Below are 27,016 nucleotides of genomic sequence, written 5' to 3' on the forward strand. Positions count from 1 at the left end.
AATGCTTAGTTATACTACTGATAATTTTAAGGAGGTAGATTATCTATCTATCTATCTATCTATCTATCTATCTATCTATCTATCTTTTTGTAGTTCCCTCTTACATGCCTCCCACTGTCCCTCCCCCAACTTGAAAATTAAGAAACTGGCTAGGAGAATTATGAGATGGTATATGTGAAAATGTCTAGCACTTTGCCACTAATTGCTTTAAAATGTTAACATTCACTGTGTTGTGTTTTTTGCAAATAACCACCAGTTCAAAACTTGGGGACAATGTATATGATTTTCATTACATTTCAAACATTAATTTCAGTTTGTATTTGAGGGTACAGCAATGGTAAGTTTTAATGACTGTTGTCTATTTGTAGAAACAACCATCTCATTGGTAAATACAAATATTCAAACTGAAAGTAAAATCATAATAGAGAATGAAAAATTAAAAACCGGTAAGGAGAGAATAGATGTTCTGTTAAAACCATTTCTTGCATTGAGTTAAAATTCAACTGCTTTTAAAAAATTTCTACATTTGCTTACACCTTTCCTTTTCCCTCTTATTGAAGGGAAAACATGCCACTAAGGGAAACAAAAAACTTTTATATTATTTCTCATCCACGTACCTTGGTACGTACCTTCTATTCTGAAGGTCAAAGTTGAAGGAGCATGAATGATTTTGCATTTTGAAGGTAAAAGAGAGACTGCTTGAAGGTGGATGAACTGTGGCTAACTATCCTAACCAACTATTAGAAGACACTATTGTGGAGAAAATTGCTCCTAGATGCAACAACTAAGGGCTCAACATATTCTGCTAAGCAGCAGCTAGAATCAATTTCTATAGATAATATTTTAGCAATAAAGTCTTTGAAAATTATGCAAATCACCATAGTAAATTCCTTTACAGCCTTTGCCTCCTCCTTGGTCTAATTTAGGTATTCTTCCTCTGTATTTCCATACCACCTTAGCAAAAGTGGTATTAGAGCTCTTAGCAAATGGTACCATATGTGGGTTGTAGGTTTGCTTGTCTGTGCATTCCTCAATAAACTCAATGAAGGCAGAAATAAGATCTTACTGGGTCCTCTTCCCCAGTATCTGGAGGACAAATCATAAGAGTTAGACCTTAGAAGAGTTACTACTACTTATTTTGTGTGTGACATTAAGCAAGTAACTTAACATCAGTTTCCTCATCTGTAACAAGAAAATGATAATAATAAACTTCATAAAGTTGACCCAAAGCCCTTAATGCCTGATGCATAGTGGCAACTCATTAAAGGCTAGCCATTATTTTTAATGGCTAAGTGAATGAATCAGGCTGGAGTCTGAGGTTGCAGATAATAAAAACCATTCTCACAAGGAACATGAATGTGGTATATCAGCTCCAAACAAGATCTGTGTTAAAAAGAACCTTGTGAGCTTGGATAACATTAGGCATAATGTACAGTTATGTTCCATGCATCAGAAACGGTTTTACCTGGAGATTATCATACTAAGTGAAATAAGTCAGAGAAAGACAAATATCATATGATATTGCTTATATGTGGAAGCTAAAAAAGAATGATACAAATGAACTTATTTACAAAACAGAAACAGACTCACAGACTTAAAGAGCAAACTTTTGGTTACCAGGAGGGGGAGGGGGGATAGATTGGGAGTTTGGGATTGACATGTACACACCGCTATATTTAAAATAGATAACCAACGAGGATGTACTGTAACAACCTAAATGGGAAAATTTGAAAAAGAATAGATACATGTCTATTTATAACTGAATCACTTTGCTGTACACCTGAAACTAACACAACATTGCTAATCAATATACTCCAATATAAAATAAAAAAAAAATAATAAATTTTACCCTCTATCAACTCCTACAGAGAAATGAAACTAAAACATGAAAAATAACTGCCACAAAACCACCATAGACACTTTGGTTAATGTTTTACTGTCATTGTAAGATTTTATAGTATGAGTACCCCTCAAAAGTATTCTATTTTTAATAATAGACCACCTTAAAACTTACATGTAATAAAAATTTCCACTTGGCTTTGTAAAATTTAATATTCAGAGTTTTATCAGGTAAAGGTTGTTTTCTTTTTTCTGAAGAGGAAACAGAATTTACAGAGTAGCTAAGTGCCTTAAATAAGGGCCTGTATATAGTGGACACAAAATAAATAGTATTGAAAGAATTATTATTGTGGGGGTGGGAGACAAAGGTCAAACAACTAGTGGGAAGTGGAGCAGGAATTCAAATCTGACTCTCTGACTCCCAAGCAGTTTAAAGCCATAAATATTTTTTTCTTGCCAAACTTACCCTTCCCCAGGGCTCCTGGGAAATTGCAGAACTAGACTAAATTGGTGTTCTTCTAACGTAGTTTGGCAGTCAGTGCTGGTCCTGGCAAACTTTTCTACAAAGTTATTGCACAAGTCTGCCAGTCAACATCAAGAAACATATCTAAGGAACTGCATAAAGGCAAGCACTAAAGGTATTAAGCATTTGTATAGATTCATATGTAAAGATAAAGGAGGATCTATCTATATAATAATCAAGACTTCTGGAATTCTGAACTCCTTAGCCCAGCATTTGAAGCCCCCATAATGTTGGTCTTTAATGTTTTTCAAGTTTCCTCTTTCAGAAACCCTTCTTTACATCCCCTTATACTTCTTCCTTATTGCTTTCTCCACCCTTCCCTGTATTCTCCAATCTCATCTCTGCTCAAACTAGTCTATGTCTGAAATCACCTCTATTATATACTTGTCAAATTACTATCTATTCTTTTTTTTTAACATCTTTATTGGAGTATAATTGCTTTACAATGGTGTGTTAGTTTCTGCTTTTTAACAAGGTGAATCAGTTATACATATACATATGTTCCCATATCTCTTCCCTCTTGCGTCTCCCTCCCTCCCACCCTCCCTTACTATCCATTCTTCTTCATAGTACTTCAAAGTACTCTTTTTCTTCTCCACAATCCTCACATCTGTTTTAACTCTCAGAATAGTCTGTCTTGAGGTCAGTGATTATGTCTTTGATTCCTGTATTATTACAAATAAGAATCAAATAATTATAGAAAGAATGAATGAATTGTGAACTCCTAGCAGGCAGGGTCTTACTCATCTTTGTATCCCTAAAGCAGCCTAGCCATTTGGGAGATAGGATGTTGAAGAACATAGAATCAAATATAGTTTAAAAACTGGCTTCCATCTTTTTACAGCTGCATAACCTTGGGAAATTACTTAACCTTTCTGAACTACAATTTTGTGAGTAAAATGGCACTTCAAAGGTAGGCTTAAAAAATGAGAATTAGTAATTCTTTATATGGAGTTCCAAGTATGCAGAACTATTCCTTAAGTGTTTATAGGATTGCCTTGAATCACTTTTTAGTATGCTAAGTGTCAAGGGAAATACAGATGAATAATAAAGATACTTACTCTCAAAAGGCTTGTAATCTTGAATTCAGGACTTCCACACGTGAAACAAAGCAAACCATACAAAACACACTATAAATAAGTATTAAATAAGGGATATGATACAGGAATTCAAAGAAGAGGCAGTCTATAATAATACTAATGGTAGGACATGAGGTAGTCTGAAAGCTGTGCAGTATTTGGGAGGAGAGCCCTGTTTGCCTAGATGATTTCTTTTGGCTACAAAATCTATATACGGTCTGTAGTAGTCCCCCTATCCATGGGGAATACATTTCAAGATCCCCAGTGGAAGCCTGAAACCACGGAGAGTACCATATTCTACGTATAGTATATTTTTCCCTATACAGGCATACACCCCAGAGATATTGTGGATTCAATTCCAGAGCACTGCGATAAAGCAAATATTGTAATAAAGTGAGTTATATGAATTTTTGGTTTCCCAGTGCATGTAAACTTATGTTTGCACTATACTGTAGCCTATTAAGTGTTCAATAGCGATATGTCTAAAAAAAATGTACATACCTTAATTAAAAAATAATGCTGTTGGAAAAATGATGCCAACAGTCTTGCTCAGTGCAGGGTTGCCACAAACCTTCAACTTGTAAGACACACACAGTCTGTGAAGCGAAATAAAGCAGAGTGCAATATAATGAGGTATGCCTGTACATACATACCTATGATAAAGTTTAATTTATGACTTAGGCACAGTAAGAGATGAACAACAATAACTAATAATAGAAAAATTATAACAATGTACTATAGTAAAAGTTATGTGAATGCAGACTTTCTCTCAAAATATCTTATTGTACAAATATGATGCCTTTTCCATCTTAATTAAGCACTTATCACGCACTGTAGCCATAACTTTTGCATGTAGAGGTGAGACAGCAAAACTAGCACAGACTTCTTTTTCCTTCTTCATAATTTCATTGGTAGAAGATTCATTCTTACTGTTGATCTTAGCAACCTCAGCGTACAATTTTTTGTTAACTTTCATCTTTTCACTTAAAGGAAGCACTTTATGGCTCCTCTTTGGCATATCCAAATTGCCAGAATCACTACTCTTGTGCTTTGGGGCTGTTATTAAGTAAAATAAGGGTTGCTTGAATACAAGCACTATGATAGTCTATCTGATAACCAAGATAACTGGTAAGTGACTAAGGGGCAGGGTATTCTGGACATAGGGATGATTCATGGCCCAGGTAGGATGGATCAGGAGGGCGTGAGATTTCATCACTCTACTCAGAACAGCCTGCAATTTAAAACTTATGAATTGTTTATTTTTGTAATTTTCCATTTAATGTTTTCAGACTTTGGTTAACTGCAGGTAACTGAATTGCAGAAACGGAAACTGAAGATAAGGGGCGGGGGTGGCCGGGGGCAGGCTCCTGTATGTGCTGTCGACTCTCCTGCTCCGAACTCTCTTTCTTGAACCTCAACTCTTATACACAGCTATACATGATATCTCTTTTTGGATCTCTAAGAGGCACCTTAAACTTTGATATATACATAACTTCACTCTCAAATTTTCTACCTAACCTGTTCTTAACCCAGTTTTCCTTGTTAAATGCAATTCCATCTCTCCACTTGCTCCAACCACCTTGGAGTTATGTTTTTCTCTCACATTCCATCAGTAAGTTGTCTGGCTTCTACCTCTAAAATACATCTGAACCTGACAACTCTTCACTCTCTGCCTCTATAGTTAGCGTAAGCCACCATCACTTCTTGCTGGGGACTAGCCCTGCCTTGACTCTTTTCGCACTGTAGCCAGAGCAACCAGAATAATGTTGTATAAATGTACGTGTAAGTCAGATCTTAACCATTTCCCAGTGTAAAACCTTCCAATGGCTTTCCTTTGCAATTACTATAAATACCAAGTTCTTTACTGTGGTCTACAAGGACCTACATGATCAGATTCCCGCTATCTCTTTCCTACACTAGCCTCAACTTAAATGTCATTTCCTCAGGGATGTCTTCCCCAACTATTATGCTGAAAATAATTTCCTTCCCCCCACCCCTCTGCTACCTTTTTAATCCTGTTTATTTTCTTCATAGCACTTAGCATTCTCTAAAGTTACTTATTCATTTACTTGAGTATTGTTTCCTTTACTAGAATACAAGTTTCATGAAAGCAGGGACCATTTTTTTTTTGTTCATAACTGTGTCCCTAGCAACTGGAACAGTGTCATAAACATAGGTATGTGCTCAATAAATATATGTTAACTGAGTGAATGAACATGCTGTGTTCTTCCATTTATTATTTCCTAGTCTAAAAAGTGCCACCCATCTCCCTTCCGCAAATAAAACAAAAATTTAGTCCCTTCCAATTAATAAACTCTAAGGTCCTACTTATCCTTTATATTTCAATTTATATTTTTATTCTCCTCTGAAGCGTTCCCTTAACCCTTTCCCCCTCTCACTGAGGCAAAGTTAAGCACTTCCTTCTTGGTTTTCATTGTATTTTTTTTTCAATTTCTCAGTTGTATCTATTACATTATACTATGGCTGTCTACGTATCTGTCTACCCTCATTAGATTGTGAAGGTTTTCATGGACAGGAACTGTATTGTTTGGGTTGGTTTCCTTGGCATCTGGAATAATGCAAGGCATTCAGTTAATGTAGATAAATAAGTGAATCAAAATCAAAATCTTAATTCCCATGGTAGTTTTCCAGAAGGCAACATTGCTGTGTAAAATACAAAGATGAGTAAGACTCTTGCCTTCTGAAAATTTACAATTTATTCATTATTAAATAAATATTTATCTGCAGTGTGCCAGGCATTATGCTTAAGTGGTAAGGATCAAAGACAAAGGTCCCTGCCTAAAGAAACTCTATTTTATTGGGGTATTATTTCCCTTGATTTTGATCAATAATATTTCATGCTGTATATAGGTGTTTCCTAGGTATTTTGAATCTGTAATTTACCTGTGAACTCGATTGGCGACACTGGGACACACAGATTAACTGCCTAATTCTAATCTTATGTTGCATGCATATTTATCACATAGTTACATATTGGCAAAGGAGGAGTGATGAAGGCCAGAACCGTATATTTTTTTTGCTTCTAAAGCATAGCATGGAAGAGAGACTAGCACTACACTTGATACTAGCAATACAGTTTGTTCATACATAATGGCGACAGATTTTTATTTTCATTGCCGATGGTGCTTTTTAATATTGTTATAAACAAATAGAACCATGGCTTATTTTTCTTAATTGATGTGGCTAAATTCATTTATTCTTCATGTTTCTGACACATTTCTTACATTTTGGAACTTTGGCACGGTTTAATATTGCTCTGAATTCTCCAATTTCTGAATTCTCGGTATTTCTGACTTGTAAGTGAAAGCACAATTATTTTGAAGGAATTTCGGTATAGCAATTAAAGTTCTGTAGATTTCCATACTTTCTCAATTTTTACTGAAACTGTATTTCTATACCTATATGACACTCATGAGTATAAACAATAGTTTCAAATTTCTGTTCTTCCAGAACTGCTGTTTCATTTGGAATTGAACCAGAGTTTTTGAGGGTACATTTTAGTAGCATATTTGGAATTTAATATAATTGATAAATTTGCTTCTCTTGGAGAAAATACATATGCAGACAGTAGCACATGACTTGTCGAAATTCTTATGTATGCAAAGTATTTATAACTGAAGTTTAAAAACACCTTGGTAGAGAAGGAGTTAACAGGTTAGCTCCCCTTGGTTGTTCTCAGCTTGCTCTCTTGCCTTTAGGAGCTGAAAAGATGATAACATTGGGCCCGGACATGCCTGTGTGGAGGTTATGGTACTCCTGGGGTTTTTGCAGCTAACCGTAAAGCAAGCTAGAACTTGTTCATCTCAGAGTTCCTTGTTTCTCTTTCAGCCCTTTCAGTGCCCTGCAGGAGTCATTAAATCAAAACTTCATGCTGATCATCACCCACCGAGAAGTCCAGCGGGAGTACAACCTGAACTTCTCAGGAAGCAGTACCATTCAAGAGGTGAGTTATGTCTCACAGCTAAGGAATAAAGATAGCTCATTATAGCTAATGTTGACCCTGTTAAAGAGGGCTTATGTGTTCTGGTTGGAAACTCTCTTTATGTTTCATTATTGGGTTTTTAATTTTAATTAACTTGAGCATCAGTGATTACTGTAGATACATTAAATGACTTGACCTAGAAAGATAGATGTTGTAAGTGAAAGCTCTTGATAATTCTTAAAATTGTCAACTTTTAAAACTCTGCTTAAAAAAACACATTGTTATATATTTCATAGTTTTATAGTAATTATTCAGAGTATTAATTTGGAGATTATCAACAGCATGCATTTTCGAACATGCGTATACTTTATTTGAAAGGTTGCTCTCAAATATATTATTTATAGTGTGTATCCTGCCTATTTCCAAAAGGAATTGAGGAGGCTTTTCTTAAGCAGTTGAATTCCAGCCTTGGGCAGTATTCATGAGATGCTGTAGGGAACCCAGTCATTTAGCTCAGAGTATCTATTTATAGTGTACATATTTATAGTGTACATATTTTCATCAGTGTGACCAACCAGGGCCACTGTTTCAAAAAGAACCTCCCCCAAGAGAGAAGAGGTAACTTCTTGTCTGTGGCCCCACCCATCTAAAAGCTAGTAATTTATCTGCTTTGGGGGGGAAAATGTGTAAGGCTATGACAAGACTTGTGTTTAGAGACAGTGAAATGGTGATTATGTCACATTACCCCTTGTAAGTTATGAAGACAACAGTCATTGCCCACTCATGTTTTTATAAAGAAAATTAATCTTGTTTAATCTTAGATTATTTCATAAATTTTTTCTTGGACTACATTGCTTCAACCAATTACTAATGTCATATTGAAAGAACAAGTTGTTTTCACCTTAATCATTTTTCGGAAGTATGTGAATTGTTTCAGTAATGGCTGGACTGTTAATGGTTTTTCTTTTTTCATGTTTTATCAATAAATTTCAACTTCTGAATTTGACGTAAATAACTCATTACTTGAAGTTTATTTTCTCTGTTTATCGCTTGAATAGTTTGTTGACTAGTAACTAAGATCTTTAAGGTTTTTCTTGGCCCCTAATTTGAATCATAGGTTTAAACTATTTGATTTTTTTCAGGATTTTAAATATATTAATTGCCATTTCATTTATAATGTCTATAATGGATGTTCTGTTCTCTAAATTTAAAATTTTAATTCCTTGAAGAATCATTGTCGTTTTTATATTAAAAATGATGTTTAACTCTGGCCCTATTGCAGAGTTATTCTGGGAACCTCATGATTATGAAATTTAAATTATATATGAATAAAATTAAATAAGAAATTCAGTTTCAAAATAAATAACCCCAGTTTTATCAAGAACAGCAAAGATAATAAGAGGTAAATTTCATTCTGTTGTTGATTTCCTTTTTTAAGTTGAAGACTAGTATATCGCATGAAGGGTACATATAGACTGCCTTATTTTTTTTTTTTCTGATTGAAATATTTATAGCCAGAGTTTTACCTTTTTTTGTTTTTTTGCATTTTTGTTTTAACATTTCCAATTTCTATAGTTTGAGTGTGTTTCAACTTTCTCCCACAAGAGGGCAGAGAGGACTATTAAACTGATAATCTAAAAATGCCATTCAGTGTTTTCAAATTAGCTTCTCTTATATTAACAAAAAGGAGCATAATAGCCAAGTTATTGTTTGATTTACAGATAATTGGCATATTGCAGGGAGGAGACTTAATTTCACCCTTTTAAATTAAACAGGGAGATTTAAAAAGACATAAAATATTCATTAATGTTCGGTGATTATAAAGTAGTGGCATATATTTATTTTGCCTTTATTACTGTTTCGATGGGAAAATACTGCAAATATTTCCGAAATCGAGTTGGCCATACTGACAAGTTGAAATGTTTAAGCAGCGTTAATGCAATCTGCTCACACCTGATATCCTATGCAGAATGATTCAAAATGACTACATCAATTATTAAAAGAAATATTTAAAATTCTGTAAATGTGCTATTGTGTGCCACAGTTGGCTGAAACTGTTCTCTGCGTCCTGCTATTTAGATTACCAAATATGTTTTAAGCTTCAAGGACTTGAAAACAGTAAATCTTTTTATATCATTTTCTAAATGAAAAGTGTCCTGAAAATATTTTTGCAGACAAATATTCTTATGTATTTCTCAACAAGAGTTTGGTTTCTTCTTTTTTTTTCTTTTTTCCTTTTTTTATCTTTTAAAAGTTGATTTAAAATAATATTTGAAATGCTAGTTGCCAGGAAAAAAATAAATGCAGTTGTTTTTAATATCTGTTGCTTTTCTGTGGGCAGACAGGTACACATAAACTCTTTTATTCTGTACAGTTTAGAAAAGGAATGTGGATTATACTCTCTAGGCCTAGGGTCACACTCTGTAGGCCTAATCCTAAGACTATTCTCCTTCAACTTGTGGAATACCTGGAATGGGGTTCAAGGAGGACAAGGTGCTCTTATGCTACAGCCATGCAACCCACAGTGACACTTAAGTACATGTATTTTTGTTGTTGCATGATTGAAAGTCAGGTTGCAGCACAATAAAAATATAATCTTGAAATGATTTTGCAGTGTTATTTTATAAATGCTAGAATTTTTGCTATTAATTTGGAAGCTTAATGATACCATATATCCTAACTTGTAAATTAATTTTTGTCACCAGTTGCAGAAATCGTTTTTCAGTGTTGTTTAATAGGTTCAAGAATGAATTCCGACCAACATATAAGAGAAAAGGAAGAAATTTTTTTAAAAAACTGATTTTATTTTCCAGTGTAGTTGTATATTATTTTTGTTGTAGGTGGGAAAAAAAATACCATTTTCTGGTATTTTTAAAAAGCCTTGCATTTCTAAAAGAAAGCTCTTGTAATATTTTCCCCCCAGAGGGAAAGTTCTATTAAACGAAATAGGATTGACAAAGGCACTATAATTTCAACTTTTAATTAACAAAATATATTTTTAAAAATACTGACTTAGAAAATAGAACTTAGCTGCAGTTTGAATTTTAAATAACTCTTCAGTGACCATATGTTCATGCAAGTTAGTGGTGATAAACCGATAGTTGTACAAGTGTTTGTTCATTCTGTCTCTGTGGTCTCTTGCCTCACAATGCATGACTTATAGCCTTTGGGTGCTCTAGACTTTAATTTAAGCTAGTTAGATATTGAGGTTATTTTTTTTAAGCTCTTTACAAATCCTTCCACTTACATTATCCTCCTACTTGAGGAAAAGGCAATGATAGTATAAAAAGGTCAGAATGGAGGGTTGCAAGTAGTCATAAGAATAAAAATCCTTTCCCTTTTTCCATTATGACAAAATAGTTTATAAAAATTATCAAATAATGTAACAATAACTTTGTGACGATCTCTCTTTCTACCTTTTTGGATCCTTAATTACCTAGTTGACACACTTTAAATTAGTGAATTTCCCTGAAAATTTAAACAAGCTTACCTTATTTTAATGAATTTCTACACTGAGAATTTAGATTTTCAAACAGTTAATTGTACAGATTTCAGTAATTCTGATTTTTAAAGATCTGTGGCTACAAATGCACTTGGGATTGGTTAAATTAGGGGGAAGAAAGATTGATTTGCCTACTTCAGATCCTAAACCCAGGTGTGGAAAAGGAAATAAAGTCCCTGAAATCAAGCCAACTTTTCTTGGAAACTAATTCTTTGTTGTCATCTTACTATTGCAAAAGCTCCTATTAGACAAAATATCCACTTTTCTTTATAGATGTCATACAAACTTAAGGAATACACACATGACCCGGAATAACACTGATAAAAAACCAAACTATTTTTGGTACGGAATCATGGAGTATTCCTTATCTCTTACAGCGAGAAGCACTATGAAGAGCTATTGGAATTATTTAAATCCTTTTCTGAGTTTCACTTTACCCTAGAATTCTCACCGTTCTTATTAGTGTTTATTTAGTTCTCAATGGGAATTAAAGGGAAAAATCGACAACCTATAAAGATATATCTTGCATGGAATAGTAAAACATTTCACTACTAATACTAGCAGTTGTTAAGTGGGAAGCCACTAGTTTTGAATTAGCAACAAGAAGTGAACTAAATAAATCATACCAGTCCTTAAAAATAACATTGGCTAAATAATTGTGAAATCATGAGACTAATTCTGATGCTGCAAATTTGAAACTCCTGTTGGGTTTTTTGTGTCTATTTTTCTCTTGCTACTTACTCAACTTGCTTGACTAATACATATTTCAAACTATTCTCCTTTAATGCTGGATGTTGTTAACAGTACATTTGTAGTCTTTTACAGATTATACTAAAGAGCAATTTTCTAGTAGTGGGTTGACTAAAACTTCTTAACTAACATGCCCTTTCTGTATATGTTTTACGTATAGTTTGTTTGTTTATTATTTGGTTTGTTTGTTTTCCAGTATGGAGAGGGTGGGGGCTGCTGGCACAGAACTGAAGAGTAGAGAGATAAGAATGTGCATATGCAATAGGGTAAATTAAATTGTGTGCTTATTTAATTAAAAGTTTACGTGGTTTATTTTTACTGTAAGATGAATGGCATATATAAGCTCAGTTAGAATGAACCCATTTTAATTAGCATGTATCATAGTTTGATTTTTAAAAATTTGAAATCACAAATGACATCTTAGGCAGAATGAAAGAGAGAGAATTTCTTAAGCAACTGGGCAATGAATTTGAGCCTTTTTTCAGCTTTCAGAAAAGGAGACTATGAGTTTCTTTTGCACGTATATAAGTTTCAAGTTGCACTTTGTTACTGAGATCTGTTGAAGTTATACCACTTCACATGAATACATCAGTAATGATCATTTTATAAACTTTGAGGTTTTCTGTGATGCTTAATAAATTATCCCCTTAGGAAATAAATTTAAGTAATATTTACAGTGCAGCTATTTGGAACTGACAAGTCTTTCTTTCCCTCTGAAAGTATTTTAGAATAATCTCTATTGGACATTTTTTTTTTAGCCATGTAAGTATTTCTTCACCTACATTTCAAGAAAGTAGAAACAATGATATTTTGTTAAGAGTTGACGGTGCTTTAGACCTTTGTTACTTGAGATATGTGTATCCTAACAGCTTCTTGGCCGACTGTATTTCATAATCTGTGATTTGTATGTTGGTAGTTTTAAAATGCCTGGGTTAAGAGATATTATGTTCAGTTATCAGAAACTAATAAACATAAGACATTTTTATATGCAAGAAAAGGCAGAGAGTAAATAATTGCACTGGTGACCAATACTGTAATAATCCTGTTTTACAATATGCACTTGACAGGTTGTAATAGTGCTAATTGAAGAGACTAATTCACACTTGCTTCATTCTATTCAAAGGCAAAATCAGCAGCTTGTTTTGCTTTTGACCAGATGGTCCTCATGAACACCTACTGTGCACTTTAAGTGCTTTACTAGAATTACAAAGGCTGGGGGCTGCGTTCGACTCCAAATGATTTGAGGAGTGAGAGGGAGAGAGAGAGAGGGGGAAAAAAAACCCTCTGTGCTCAATGGATTTGGTGCAAGTAAATTAATTCTAGTGGACCCATTACACATTGAGCCCCCTTTTCAAAGCTCTGAGCCTCCTCGCTTGCTCTGTAGCAATGAGAAAGAGAAAGAGAAAGGCAGATTACTGCAAACAGAAATAAAAAAAAGGGGTATGAAAGGGAGAAAAGAGGCCTTGAAGCCTTTCATATCATTTGAGTTTTTCAAGTGCGTTATTTTTGGGGAGGGTGGATATATGAAAAGCCAATTGGAGTTTTTTTTGTTTTAAAGTGAGCTATTTAAGCACCGTGAATATAGGCGCAAGAGCAACAGTTGACTGAGTTTACTGTGGTGAAGCTTTGTGTTCGAGGATGAATCAAATTCATTATATTCAACTCTTTGTGTTTTAACATGAATGTAGGGTTAGTTTCACAAGACTGTGTCTGTTTAGGATAATTATAATTTAATATTTTCCTTTCATAAAGTTATCACTGTAGATGTCTAAAATTTTAATCAAAGCAGATTTTGTACACTGACTTTGAAGCACCCTGACAGTTTAAAATTCAAAGGAAAGCTTTTTTAGTTTTCAAAAGAAAAGAAAGGCTCATTCTAATGGCATCGAAGCAGAGATTATTATAACTAATTAGAAGTCACACATCTGTTAGCTTTTGGTTTGTGACTTACTTATGTATTTTTTCAGTAAAATATATACTTTAAAAATATATTGCTGTTATTGAGTGAACCCAAAGGGATAAAATGAACTTAAAAGAGAACCACTTATTCGAGCCAACCATTTTTCCAGATCTCTACATGTTCCCATAAAAATATGTAATGTATTTAAGTCCGTTAAATGTAAATTGGAATTGCGTAATGAATAACAAGTTCAAATGCACTTCCAAACAAAATGTTTTTGCACAGTTCTTGTTAGCATGATTCTGATTATTAACCAAAGTTATTATAAAAATAACAAGAAAGTATAAGCAAATCCAGTTTGTGTAAATTTATAATTATTTCTTATCCTTAAAGCTGTTTGTATATAATTTGGAACACTGACACTGTAAAATGATTAATTCTTATTCTTAGCTTATGTAAAATGATTAATTCTTATTCTAAGCTTATGTGGGTTAAAATACAAGGGATCCTATCTAGGAATACATGTCAGTTATTTTGTATGTTTTTATACTTTCAAGTATAATTCTCTTGTGATATATTTTTGTTCCATGGTTTACTTTTGTTTGATGACATGTATTATTGACACTGTAATTCAACTTTATTTCAATTACAACCATTAACAAAGAATACAACAAAATCATACCAATAGTATTATATGACTTAAGGATAATTGTAAACATTTTACAAAAAATGAATGTCTAGAATTTATATTTTTGGCATAATGCATCAATATGCTTTATATGTCAACATGTTTTAATTACATTTTAGAAAATAAAATATAGAAATACAAAGACAACCACAAAAATATTTAAAGTTTTACTTCTCAAAGACTTTTAATGAAGAGGATAGGATAACATGCCTTCTTTGATATTTAAATTAAATTTAATTAACTTCCTATTAATGTGGTCATTACTTTGGGACTTGTTCATTGAAATATTCGTTGTGGGGTGGGGAGGAACATAAGGGGAATCCCCAGACCTTCAACTAACAAAATATCCGATGAAATTTATAAGCAATGAGGTGTTAATGAATTGATATCCTCTGGGAAAAGGGGATTTCAAGAAAAAAATCTGATTAGGAAAAACTTACTGAAAATAATTTTTTGCAGTAGATATTTAAAATAAAGACTACTAGATTCTCTTTCTTGTAGGTACCGTAAAAAACTATCTTTAAAGCCAGAACCTCAATTAGCAGAAGTGGATTGATCATGACCATGCAGTCGTTTATTTAGGTGCGGCTGGTTCTTTGGTTTCCCACACACAGTAGTTGGAGTGTTTGTCCTCATGAAGAAGAGTTTATTTCAGTATTAAAATATTAACCCCTAGATTCCTGAATGTCAGAGGCAAGGTTCTCTTTTATAGGGTAAAGGTTGGAAAAGGCTGCCGTTTCTTTATAGACCTTGATAAGTACCACATTACTTAAGCTGAGAAATGTTTTAGCATTTAACTATCCTCTAGCCATAAAATAAGAATTATATAACCTCCCCATTTTTCTCCCCACCCCACCCTCCCCCAGCAAAAACATAGCAAAAACAAAGAAGGAAGTAAATCAAAGGATGGGTAGGTAAATGAATATAAAATGCTCATAAACATAAGCTAGACTAAGACTAGGTATATTAAGATAAGGCCTGCATATAGAAAATATTTACATGTTTATCCTTATATACCAAAGATTATTTGTCTATAACCTCTTAAAACATGTGTATGGTAATTTTTCTTTTGTCTAATGGGTTTTGTGTATGGCCTAATACTATTTAGTCAAGCAGTTATTCTTTTTCAAACATATTTATTTTGGCAAATATGCTTAAAATTTTTTTATTGCTCAATTTAGGGCTGTATTACCTTATTATTACCCTCAATGTATTCCTTTTATTATTTTCTTAAACATTTTTTTTTAAAGAAAAAAGACTTTAAAAGCTCATAGTAAACATTTTCTCTAAATGACAAAATGTATTCCTTGCTTTGTGGTCATTGCGTGACCAGACAGTAGAGTACTGGATTGTTTTAAGGTTTTTACAGCTGCAAGGCAAAAGCATCTGCTCATTGCAAAGCCGGCATTGTTTAATTTTGACACTGACTTTTCCATGTGTCTTGTACCAAGGACTGGATTAGATGCCACTAAGATGAAATTTGTTTTAAGTTGCTCCCAAAGTGCAGCTGTTCCCATATACAGCCTGATAGCTTAACCAAAACAGACAGACATAGGATCAATCAGAATATTTGTACAGGGTCACCTCACGAGGCAAGAGAGGCTCAGAGGAAGAATGTTAATGATATTATTTATCATGAATAACTGCAAAATTAGTTTCCAGGCTGATTTAGTGTATGTAGAAGTAGCCCCCTGCCTGCTTTTTAGGGCAATAGAACCATTATTAAATATTTAGCTTTTAAACTGGAATATAATGGTCAGATAGCAAGTTGCCTATGTGTGCATTAGGCACTATTCTTCTGCAGTCAACTGCAAGAAAAATGGTCAGTTTATTGGTCACTGAAGTAGTAATTCACTGAAAATAAAACTCAATCTAAAATGCCGCTGCTAAAATCTTGAAAAGTGGACATTTTTGTAGAATGGTAATTTTTCTTTAATGTTTCAAGTGAATGAAAAATGAAAGAGCACCTCACTTCCTGGGTTTCCTAGGATTGTGTGAATTTCTACCCAGCTGGTCCAAATTGATTGATACAGGGCCAAATATTTGTCTGCCTACATTTCAAAGTCTATAATTTGCTAATGAATTGTGGTAATAATCTTTCATCATACATGAAAGATTTAGCCAAACAATTTGCTAAGTATGTATTTTGATCATAAAATTTTTGGACTTATACCAAGCTTTACATCTATTTTACAGCTAATGCATGGGGGTGGAGGGAGAGCAGGGGGAGAAATAATACTGAACATGGACACTAGATGGAAAAGGATGAAGGAAACAAGAGGGAAGAAGGTACTTTGGAAAAGAATAATGCCGGGAAAGTCCTATGAGTGACAGTGGAAAACAAATTAGATTTGCACATAGAGTGCAAAATAGAATTTTTAAATGCCAGCAGAGTTGTAGTCTTCAGTGTCTAGAGGTATGGTATCCATGAGGATGAACACAAGGAAGAAATCTTTTCCTTTTTAGCTACGGCTATTACACACATTGATTATGGAGTAATTTGCTAGAAATTTATGCTAGAAAAGTCAGATGCCCACAAATTAGAAGTAATTGAAGACATAAGAATAAAAGCCAGATGTTTGTTGGGGTTGATTTAGAGACTTTGGGGGGGAAAAAAAACAGTGAAGAAATAAATGTTATTGGAACAATTTCAGAAGAAGATGAGAGAGGATCCTCCTAGTTAACTCCTAGGAATGAATAGAAATGGCGTAGGCATCCAAGAGAATATTTTCTCTCTCCAAGACAAAGACCATACAAAGGGAGATGAAGCTTACTTATATTTTTGAGGGGATATTTAGGATTAAATAACCTGTATTTGAGAAAGCACAAACTTTATTTATGTATGTTGGGAGGGCAGCATAAGTTATACTCCACATGAAGTCAAAGATTAAACTATGGAGTGAGAGGACAAGAAAATGTTCGAAATAAGTCTCTTGTACGTGTAATTTCTCTTTCATAGTTAGAGATCAAGGAACCATGACTTCCTATTTGACTGAAATAATCTAAATTGCTTTCAAGTTGTCTATGAGGAGAATATTTAATGATACTGATAAAATTTTTCTTGCTTTGTGAGCAGGGAGTTTAAAAAAAAGAAAAGCAGGTAGCTAATAGAGAGAGAAACCATATTATAAAAGGGACTGAACCTTCCATTTTGTAGATTTTAAAGATAAGCAGCTCTTGAATTTTTATATACCTGCTATACCTCCTGAATATGTCACATTTCCAGTCTGTATCCATTTATGTAAATCTCTTTTTGTTCTCTGATAGAGATAAGCTTGTTCTAAGTGTTAGTACAGTGATGGAAACTCTTAAAGTATTTAGGAAAGTTAAAGTTCTATATGTCAAGCTTATTTCAGATGAGTTGAAATCTTGTTTTACACACTTTCTTAGCCTCTTTCCCTCTGTCTTGCTGACTTCTTTTTTCTATTTTATTTAATACTTGTCATAATTTTTTTGTAAGTTGTATTGTTATCATATTATGATAGTTACTGAAGTAAATATAGAAGAGATCCAGTAATCATTATGAAGGGAAAAATATTCATCAACATTATATTTAAATAAATTGTGAGATAATTAGTAAGATTCCTGATTCTCTTGTTAATAATTTTATAAAAATTCCATTTCAAAAACAAATATTAGAGTTATAGATTATGTATATAAAATTCAAAATATGTGGGTTGCCATTTGTTTCTAGTCCTTTTGGTGTTCTGTTATCAAAAGCACTTTACATTTACACCCCTGCCTTTGCCTGATGAAAATGTGAAATATTTTCATCTAAGAGGTATACTTGTAATATCTAATAATAATAGAATATCAGTGAAATATCAGTTCATTTCTTTCGAATTAGGAGATGTTTCCCTTATACTTCACATTGTAAACAAGAGAATCTTAAGGTGTTTTTAAAGGCTGCTATTTTCTTACAGGTAAAAATTTTTGTGATGATAACAGGTATACCCATGGATCACTTTGCTTGGAATTAGAAATTCCAGAAATACAGTAAAATGTCTTAGGAGTCCTAGTTTCTACTGGTAATTGTAATTTCAAATATTGTGACCCATTTTTGTATGTAATGAATGGAGCAATGTATGAAGTATCACTCTAAAGTACATGTGATTGATATATTGACATGCATACATGTCATAAATTTAAATGAATGTTGCTCCTTCAAATCAGTCATTTCTGTTGTTGATATACATACCCTCTGTTGCTCAACAGTTACTCTGAATTTCCAGGAACTGGCTCTAGAGACTATGATGTGGGGTTTTTTTGTTCTGTTTTGTTTTGTGGAATAACCTCACTTATGGCCTGTCTTTGTCCTGTGACGAGGGGAAACTGATTTGTTGAAACTGCCATAAGTAATTTGAAGCCAAAAGTTGTGAGCCAGGTGGTTATTTAATCTGAGTGGTCAAATTTGTGGTTATTCAGGTTAGGTGTCTCTTTGCTGAGCTCCTCCTCTCCCTGTGAACATGTATCTGTCAAAGCATTTACCACACTCATTTGCAATTATCTGTTTACTGATTTATTTCTCCTGTTAGACTAAGAGCACCTTAAGAATAGGAAAAGTATTGAATTTATCTCTTTGTTTCTAGGCCTTTCACTGAATTTGTCACAGAGTAGGTGCGCTTAATGAACGACTGAACTAAAAAAGAAGAATCTATAAATCAGTGAGATTATTTGTAACTTAGAGGCATTTGTAAAAGTGAAGTTATCCAAGTATGTCTGAATATTTCAAGCATTTCAAGTATTAATGTTGACATGAATATGTACTTTCTCAAGGGGATTATTATGAGAGGAATCTCTCTGATTTGGCTTCATAAATTCTCATTTGTTAAAAATGAGGCTGAGAATAGGTAGTTTGCACAACAGTAAAAAATAAAACTCCTACTTCAAGGTAGATTTATGTTATCCTTAATTTGTAGTGTCTGCCGGGTAACTTCTTTGTAGTTTCCCTTCTAAATGAGATTGTAAAAATTGATTTAAACATTTTTTTTAATCGATAAAAACTGATTTTTAAAAAATGTTTTCTGAATCTCGGGATGCAGTGTTACAGATTTTAATCAAACTAACAGTACTTCTCAATTGGCAATTAGTTAGCTTGTGGTAGTGGAAAGATTATTGCACTATGGTATAGGGAATCTGAGTTCTAACCCCCTGCCACTAACAAGCTATATGATTGTCTAGCCTTGAGTGGCCTGATATTTCTTTTTCATTTGTTTGGCTTTTTTATAGTGTAGAACTGCAGAAGCTCAGTTTTTGCTAGTGAAAATATAAAGTGTCTTAGAACCTTAAAATATGCATAAAGTCCCTGTGTCCCATTGAACCTATTAGGCACTTCTGTTGCAGCACTTCTGTCCTTTTATTTGCTTTGTGTTTGTTTACCTTATCATGGTAGGCTCCTTGAGGGCAGGATCGCAGCCATTTAATCTTCATATTTACAGCACTAAGCCTAGTGGCTAGCACCTTTTAAATGATTGTTGAATGAGCAAATATTTACATGAGTCAGCATCCAGTGGTTGAAAGGAAGTTTGGAAACCTAGATTCTAATATCTGATATTATGCTCTCTACATATATGGGTTTGGGCAGTTCATTTAACTACTCTGGGTCTGGGTCATCTATGAAAAAGAGCAAATGATTTGCAAGAATTTTTCTGGTTCTAAAATTTGGTGATTACATGTGAATTTAAAAATTTCATATGTGCTTCAAGTCAACCTTGTGTGTGGGAGGTGGAGGGAGCAAAGGAGAAAACTGGTCAGTAGGCAATAACTGTGTATGTAAATATGCATATTTGTCACTGTGGAATGTAAATATCCCTTTATTCATTAAGGTGTTATTTAAGAGGTTTAAGGTTGAAATAGAGACCTCTGTTGCCATGATGTTTGAACTTCTATAATTAAGATTTTTTTCCTGAATAGTTTTATTTTTATCTTAAAGTAGACTTTTACCTTTTTAAATACATATGATGCAACAAGACTTTAAAAGTGAATTGTGCAAACATAGCAAGTCTTTCTAATATATAAGAAGAGTTTTAAAATATTGAGATACAGTAAAAGTAAGTGTTAGTAACTTGATGTCATTAACTTCACTTGTGGTAAGTGAATTAAAATTCTATGTGAATATCAAGGCTATGGTACTGACATAAGGATAGACGTATAGATCAGTAGAATAGAATTAGAAGTCCAGAAATAAACTCCTTACCCTCAAGGTCAATTGACTTTCAGCAGGATTGCCAAGACAACTCAGCATGGAAAGAATAGTCTTTTAAAAATATGGTTCTGGGACAGCTGGATATCTACATGCAGAAGAAGGAAATTGGCTTATTCCTTTACATCATATATAAAAATTAACTCAGTTGGATCAAAGACCTGAATGAAAAAGCTAGAACTATAAAACTTTCAGAAGAAAACATAGGAATAAATTTGTGACCTTGGGTTAGGCAGTGGTTGCTTAGATATGACACCAAAACATAGGTAACAAAAGGAAAAGTAGGTAAATTGGACTTCATCAAAATTAAAAACTTTTGTGCCTCAAAGAGCAACATCAATAAAGTGAAAAGACAACTCACAGAATGGAAGAAAATATTTCCAAGTCATATATTGGTAAGAGACTTGTATTTGGAATATATAAAGAATTCTTACAACTCAAAAAGAAAAATAAACTAATATTAAAATGAGGAAGAGGTTTGAGTAGACATTTCTCAAGAGAAGATATGCAGTCAGTAAACACATGAAAAGTTGCTCAACATCTTTAGTCATTAGGGAATTGTAAACCCAAACCAAAATGAGATACCATTTCATACCACTAGGATGGCTAGAGTAAAAAAGATGACAGTAACAGTGTTGGCAAGGATGTTGAGAAATTGAAAGCCTCAGACAAGCGGGTATGTAAAATGATACGGTAGCTTTGGAAAACAGTTTGGCAGTTCCTCAAAAAGTTAAACATTGAGTATACTATATGACCTAGCAATTCCACTCCTAGATAGATAGATAGATAGATAGATACACACACACACACACACACACACACACACACACACACACACACACCAAGATAATTGAAAACATATGTCCACACAAAAATGTACACGTGAATATTTATAGCAGTATTATTCTTTTTTTTAATATCTTTATTGGAGTATAATTGCTTTACAATGTTGAGTTAGTTTCTGCTGTATAACAAAGTGAATCAGCTATATGTATACATATATGCCCATATCCCCTCCCTCTTGCGTCTCCCTCCCATCCTCCCTATCCCACCCCTCTAGGTGGTCACAAAGCACTGAGCTGATCTCCCCGTGTATAGCAGTATTATTCTTAATAGTCAAAACATGGTAACAGCTATCCATCAAGTGTTGAATGGATACACAAAATATGGTACATCGTAAATGGAATATTATTCAGTCATAAAAAGGAATGAAGTACCAACACATGCTAAAAAATAGACGAATCTTGAGAAAATTTTGCTAAGTGAAAGAGCCAGACACAAGGAAGGCCTTGTATTGTGTGATTACATTTATAGGAAATGCCCGAATAGGCAAATGTATAGAGGCAAAAAGTAGATTAGTAGGGCTGAAACTACTCTGTATAATACTATAATGGTGGATACATGTCATTATAAATTTGTCCAAACCCATAGAATGTACAGCATCAAGAGAGAACCCTAATGTAAAATATGGTCTTTGGGTGATAATGACATGTCAGTGTAGGCTCATCAGTTGTAATAAATATACTACTCTGGTAGGGTATGTTCATAATGGGGAAGGCTATGTGGAGGCAAGGGGTATATGGGAACTCTGTACCTTCTGCTCAATTTTGTTGTGAACCTAGAGCTTCTCTAAAAAATAAAGCCTATTAAAAAAATTTTTTTTAAGTAGATTCCTGGTTGCCAGGGGCACTTGGCTGAGTAGTAAAGGGGAATGGGTCATGGCTGCTAATGAGTATAGTTTTTTTGGTTGTTGTTTTCCTTTGTCTTATTGTTTGTTTTTTATATTTCATTAATAATAAACCACTAGGTATGCAACACAATGCATTAAAAATACTAGATATTTAAATAATTGTGTATTTATTTATATGCAGCAGTTTTCATAATGAGAAATATAATGTAATTTAAATGCAGCACAGTGGTCTTCATATGGGTACCCATAGAATGTTTAATAAATTAGGAAAGTCAGTTTAAATCTTCATGTTTATTTGTGTACACATTTGTTTTTGTGTGCATATCTCTCACTACTTAAGCAAATTTTCAAAGTTCTAAAATATTTTTGGCTTTCTAAAAAATACCTGAATTTGCCATAGATATGATTTTTCCATGGTTTTAGTAAAATTTACAAAACATAAAATTTATCATTTTAACCATTTTTGAGCAAATAATTCAGTGGAATCAAGTACATTCACATTGTTGTGCAACCATCACCACTATCCATCTCCAGAAATTTTTTCATCTTCCCAAATTGAAATCCCACACCCATTAAAAATAACTCCCTGTACCTCTCTCCCCTTTAGCCCCTGGCAGCCGCCATTTACTTTCTGTTTCTATGAATTTGTCTACTCTAGGTACCTCATATAAATGGAATTATATACTCTTTGCCCTTTTGTGACTGGCTTATTTCACTTAGCATAATGTCTTCAAGGTTCATTTATGTTATAGCATGTGTCAGAATTTTTTAAGGTTGAATAATATTCCATTATATTTTTGTACCATATTTTGTTTTATCCATTCATCCACTGATGAGACATTTGGGTTGTTCCACCTTTTAGCTATAATGAATAATGCTGCTGTGAACATGGGTGGACAAATATTCAAGCCCCAGCTTTCAGTTCTCTTGGATATTTACCCACAAGTGAAATTTTTGGATCATATGGTAATTCTGTGTTAAATTTTTGAGGTACTATCATACTGTTTTCCACAGTGGCTGCACTATTTTACATTCCTACCAGCAATGCACAAGGTTATTCCAGGATCCTCACCAACACTTGTTATTTCCTGTCTTTTTAATAATAGCCATCCTAGTAAATGTGAAATGGTATTTTATTTGGGTTTTGGTTTTCATTTTCCTAATGGCTAGTGATACTGAGCAGGCATCATTTCATGTGCTTATCGGCCATTGTGTATCTTTTTTGGAGAAATATCCATATAAATCCTTTATCCATTTGGGGGGAGTTTCCTTTGCAATGATGAAAATATTCTGGAATTCATTAGTGATGATGGTTGTACAAGTTTGTGAACATATTGAAAATCACTGAATTGTACACTTAAAAGTAGTAAAAATGTAAGCTAAACAAACAAACAAAAAAATGGATATGGAAAACTGAGAGCTTATGAGAGTGCTACACCTACAAAAGGAAAAATTGTACCAAAAAGGAAGATTAAAGAATTGGGGATGATGCCACTAGGATAAAGTATATAAGAACACCAAGTTTCAATTTACCAATGTTTGCCAAGAATTTAAAGAACTCTTTTTGAGACAAGTAACTAGATTTCCCCCCTTTCTATTGAAGTTAAACCAAGAGAAAACAGACTTGGTAATGTTGGAGAGAATTTTTCTTGAGTTTGATATTATTAAGCATTGGAGAGTTTTATGGAATCACATTTCATAAGCACTTCTGTTAAATATTTAAAAGGGAACAGATTCTTACTTTGTTTCTACTTGATGGCAAGTCTATTATTGCATGACTAGAATAATATCCCAAGTGGATTAATACCATTTTTTTTTTTTTTGGTGGTAACGTTGACAGAGGTACTATTAAACGGTACTGATGACATCATCATATGAGTTTCTGTGATTTAATTTTGCATAGTGCTTCTTTATCAGTATTGTTGTTGAAGCATATTTGAGCATGGAATGAATACTTTGTATGAAGAATAAAGATATTAATTATTAGTCTGTTAAAAACATATTCTCAGGGGCTTCCCTGGTGGCGCAGTGGTTGCGCGTCCGCCTGCCGATGCAGGGGAACCGGGTTCGCGCCCCGGTCTGGGAGGATCCCACATGCCGCGGAGTGGCTGGGCCCGTGGGCCGTGGCCGCTGGGCCTGCGCGTCCAGAGCCTGTGCTCCGCGACGGGAGAGGCCACAGCAGAGGGAGGCCCGCATACCACACACACACACACACACACACACACACACACACACACACACAAAAATATTCTCTGTGGGATATTATTATCTATCATCTATAATCTAGTAGAGGCTCATTAAAAACTGGAATGGTTTTTATTTCACAGTAATTTGGATGAATTTCTTTTTTTTTTTTTTTTCAATTCAGATTTCCCCAGTTTTATTTGGACTTATTTGTGTGTTTCTTTTCTTTTTTTCAGTAGTGTAATTAGTTCTAATTTTTATTTTATATTGGAGAGTTGATTAACTCTTAGTAGGGTTGATTAACAATGTTCTGTTAGTTTCAGGTGTACAGCAAAGTGATTCAGTTATACATATTCATGTATCTGTTCTTTTTCAAATTTTTGGATGAATTTCTGTGGAGACTTTTCTAGTCAGTGTTATTCTGGCTATTAACCTTAAAGTTGTTGATAGCTTCATTGAGGGGAAAGAGGAGGAAGCTTCACACTGGGTTAGTGTTTTATACTTTTCAATTCCCCTCCCCCTGCCATAGTTCATTTGATTCTTATAGGCTCTACTAGAGTCAGGCCTGCTGCATATGGCTATGCAGGTTGAAAATGGCGCCTCCTGAAAGCTGTGGTCTTGATGAGCATGTGAATGTGGGACTTGATGGTAACTCTTCCTGCTATATAAATAGAGATACTGATGCAGATTGTAGGTAAGTGGTCTCCAAGAGTCCCCAAAAAAATCACTGCTTTTTCCCATTGTATGATTTGTAGTGCCTTCAGTGATTCCATTTCCTAAATCTTTAATCCATTAACGAGGTCTATATTGAAGAGTAAACTACTTCACCCTCCTTTTGTCTCTACATAGACTCTTTCCTCATCTTTAAAGTTAGCATAGTGGGAATATTACTTGCCTGACAGGTATTTAATTGTGAGAATGAAAGTGAGACAAATAGGTGAATATAACTTTATTAGCTCTAAAATATTTTTTATAGGAGTTATTCTCACTTCTTTCCACATACCTTAGATTTTACTAAATGATATTACTTACTTGTCTCTGAACACACCCCACCATTTTTAAAAAGGTTCCTTTAACTCTCTTCCTTCTGCTTGACCCTTTCTCTTCACACCATTCAAAGACCCCTATATGTTTCAGGAAGACCATACTTAGCTGATACATCCTCCAGGAAACCTAAAATCCTCTGCCCTATTATAAATGTAACCTCTCCTTATCTCTTGATTTTGTCCTCATATGCCAGAAAGTGTTATATGTGCCTCATACACTCTACATTTAGTTGTCTTAGCCCATTGTCCAGCCTATATGCTCTTTGAGAAGAGAGGGATTATACTACATCTTCTGATCTTTATATTCTCTCTATATAGAACCGAACAGAATGCTTTTAGAATAGAAGAAAAGGTATTTGTTGAAATTAACTGAGATATTCAGGAATTTTGTGAACCTGATAAACTGTTGCTAGCTTGAAATCGGCCACAGTGAGAGTATTTACACCATGGAAATCAGCAGACTTTTCAAATCACAGCTTTTTGTTTGGAGAGCCGATTTATTAGCACACTACTGGTTGTGTCTCTACCCCCAGTAGATGGTGAACTCTTCAGGTTCATCTTTGCCTCAGTGCCTGGACTGTGATAGGAAAGCTCTTTGCTGAATTAATGAATAAATAAATGATTGAATATATCAGCTGCCTTATTCCTCTGCTGTCTGACTTCTGCTGGCAGAAACTAAATTGTAGAATCTAATGTATTTTTTGAGACCAAGTCCTGAAATGACCCATTGTCATGGACTGCAGTTTTCTTTCTGCTTCATAGTTTGAACCAAAAAAAGTGTCTGTTGGAAAATAAGGCTATTAAACACACATGTTTCAATAGCACAGTAAGGATGGCATTTCTGTCCATTATCACCTTGTTAAGCTACTCCTGCTATGACTTTGCTGCCTACTAAGTTTTTGGCATCTATTGCTTAACTGACTGACTTACCTTTTAATTTCCAAGTTGGAAGCCAATAGTGTGAACCATCTCAAATTAGCTGAAAGATTTTCTTTCACATTATAAGAGGTAACTAACCAATTAATTCTCTCTTGTCATGGATGTTACAGATACCAACAAATGAAAATATAATGTCTTAGGACTTTAAAATATTACTTTAAAAATTACTATATTAAAACAACTTGTACTGTTCTATTAATTTTCCTGTTGATTTTATCAAAGTAACATATAAAATGAAATTTAAAGATGTTAACAGTCATTTGACTTTTTAATTTTTTCTAAAACATCCTCCATAATGATGATGCATATGTTTTTTTAAAATAATGCTAGCTTTCTGACCATTCCATGTGCTATCTATTACCATCTAAACTTGAAACCATTTTTAATTTATTTTAAAATTTGAAGAAAACACTATGTTCAGATCTCAACACTAATTATTAAAAGAATAGAAATATACCAACTTACTCTCTGAAGATCTCAGTAAGTTTGATGTTCTATACACCATATTTTATGTAACTTATAGTACTTTAATTTGCTTTTAAAAGGGCTGATGAGGGGCTTCCCTGGTGGCGCAGTGGTTGCGCGTCCGCCTGCCGATGCAGGGGAACCAGGTTCGCGCCCCGGTCTGGGAGGATCCCACATGCCGCGGAGCGGCTGGGCCCGTGAGCCATGGCCAATGAGCCTGCGCGTCCGGAGCCTGTGCTCCGCAACGGGAGAGGCCACAACAGAGG

At 34.0% G+C, this 27,016-nt stretch overlaps 1 protein-coding gene across 1 annotated transcript in view; it reads left to right on the forward strand.

Moving 5' to 3' along the window:
- Positions 1 to 27,016, forward strand: part of FAF1 (Fas associated factor 1) — a 534,086-nt gene that overhangs the window by 262,680 nt on the left and 244,390 nt on the right. The window contains exon 7 of the mRNA XM_024119653.3: positions 7,291 to 7,405. Coding sequence (XP_023975421.1) covers positions 7,291 to 7,405 — 115 coding nt within the window. The remainder of the gene's footprint in view (positions 1 to 7,290; positions 7,406 to 27,016) is intronic.

This window comes from Physeter macrocephalus, chromosome 4 (assembly GCF_002837175.3).
Source record: "Physeter macrocephalus isolate SW-GA chromosome 4, ASM283717v5, whole genome shotgun sequence".
NCBI lineage: Eukaryota > Metazoa > Chordata > Mammalia > Artiodactyla > Physeteridae > Physeter > Physeter macrocephalus.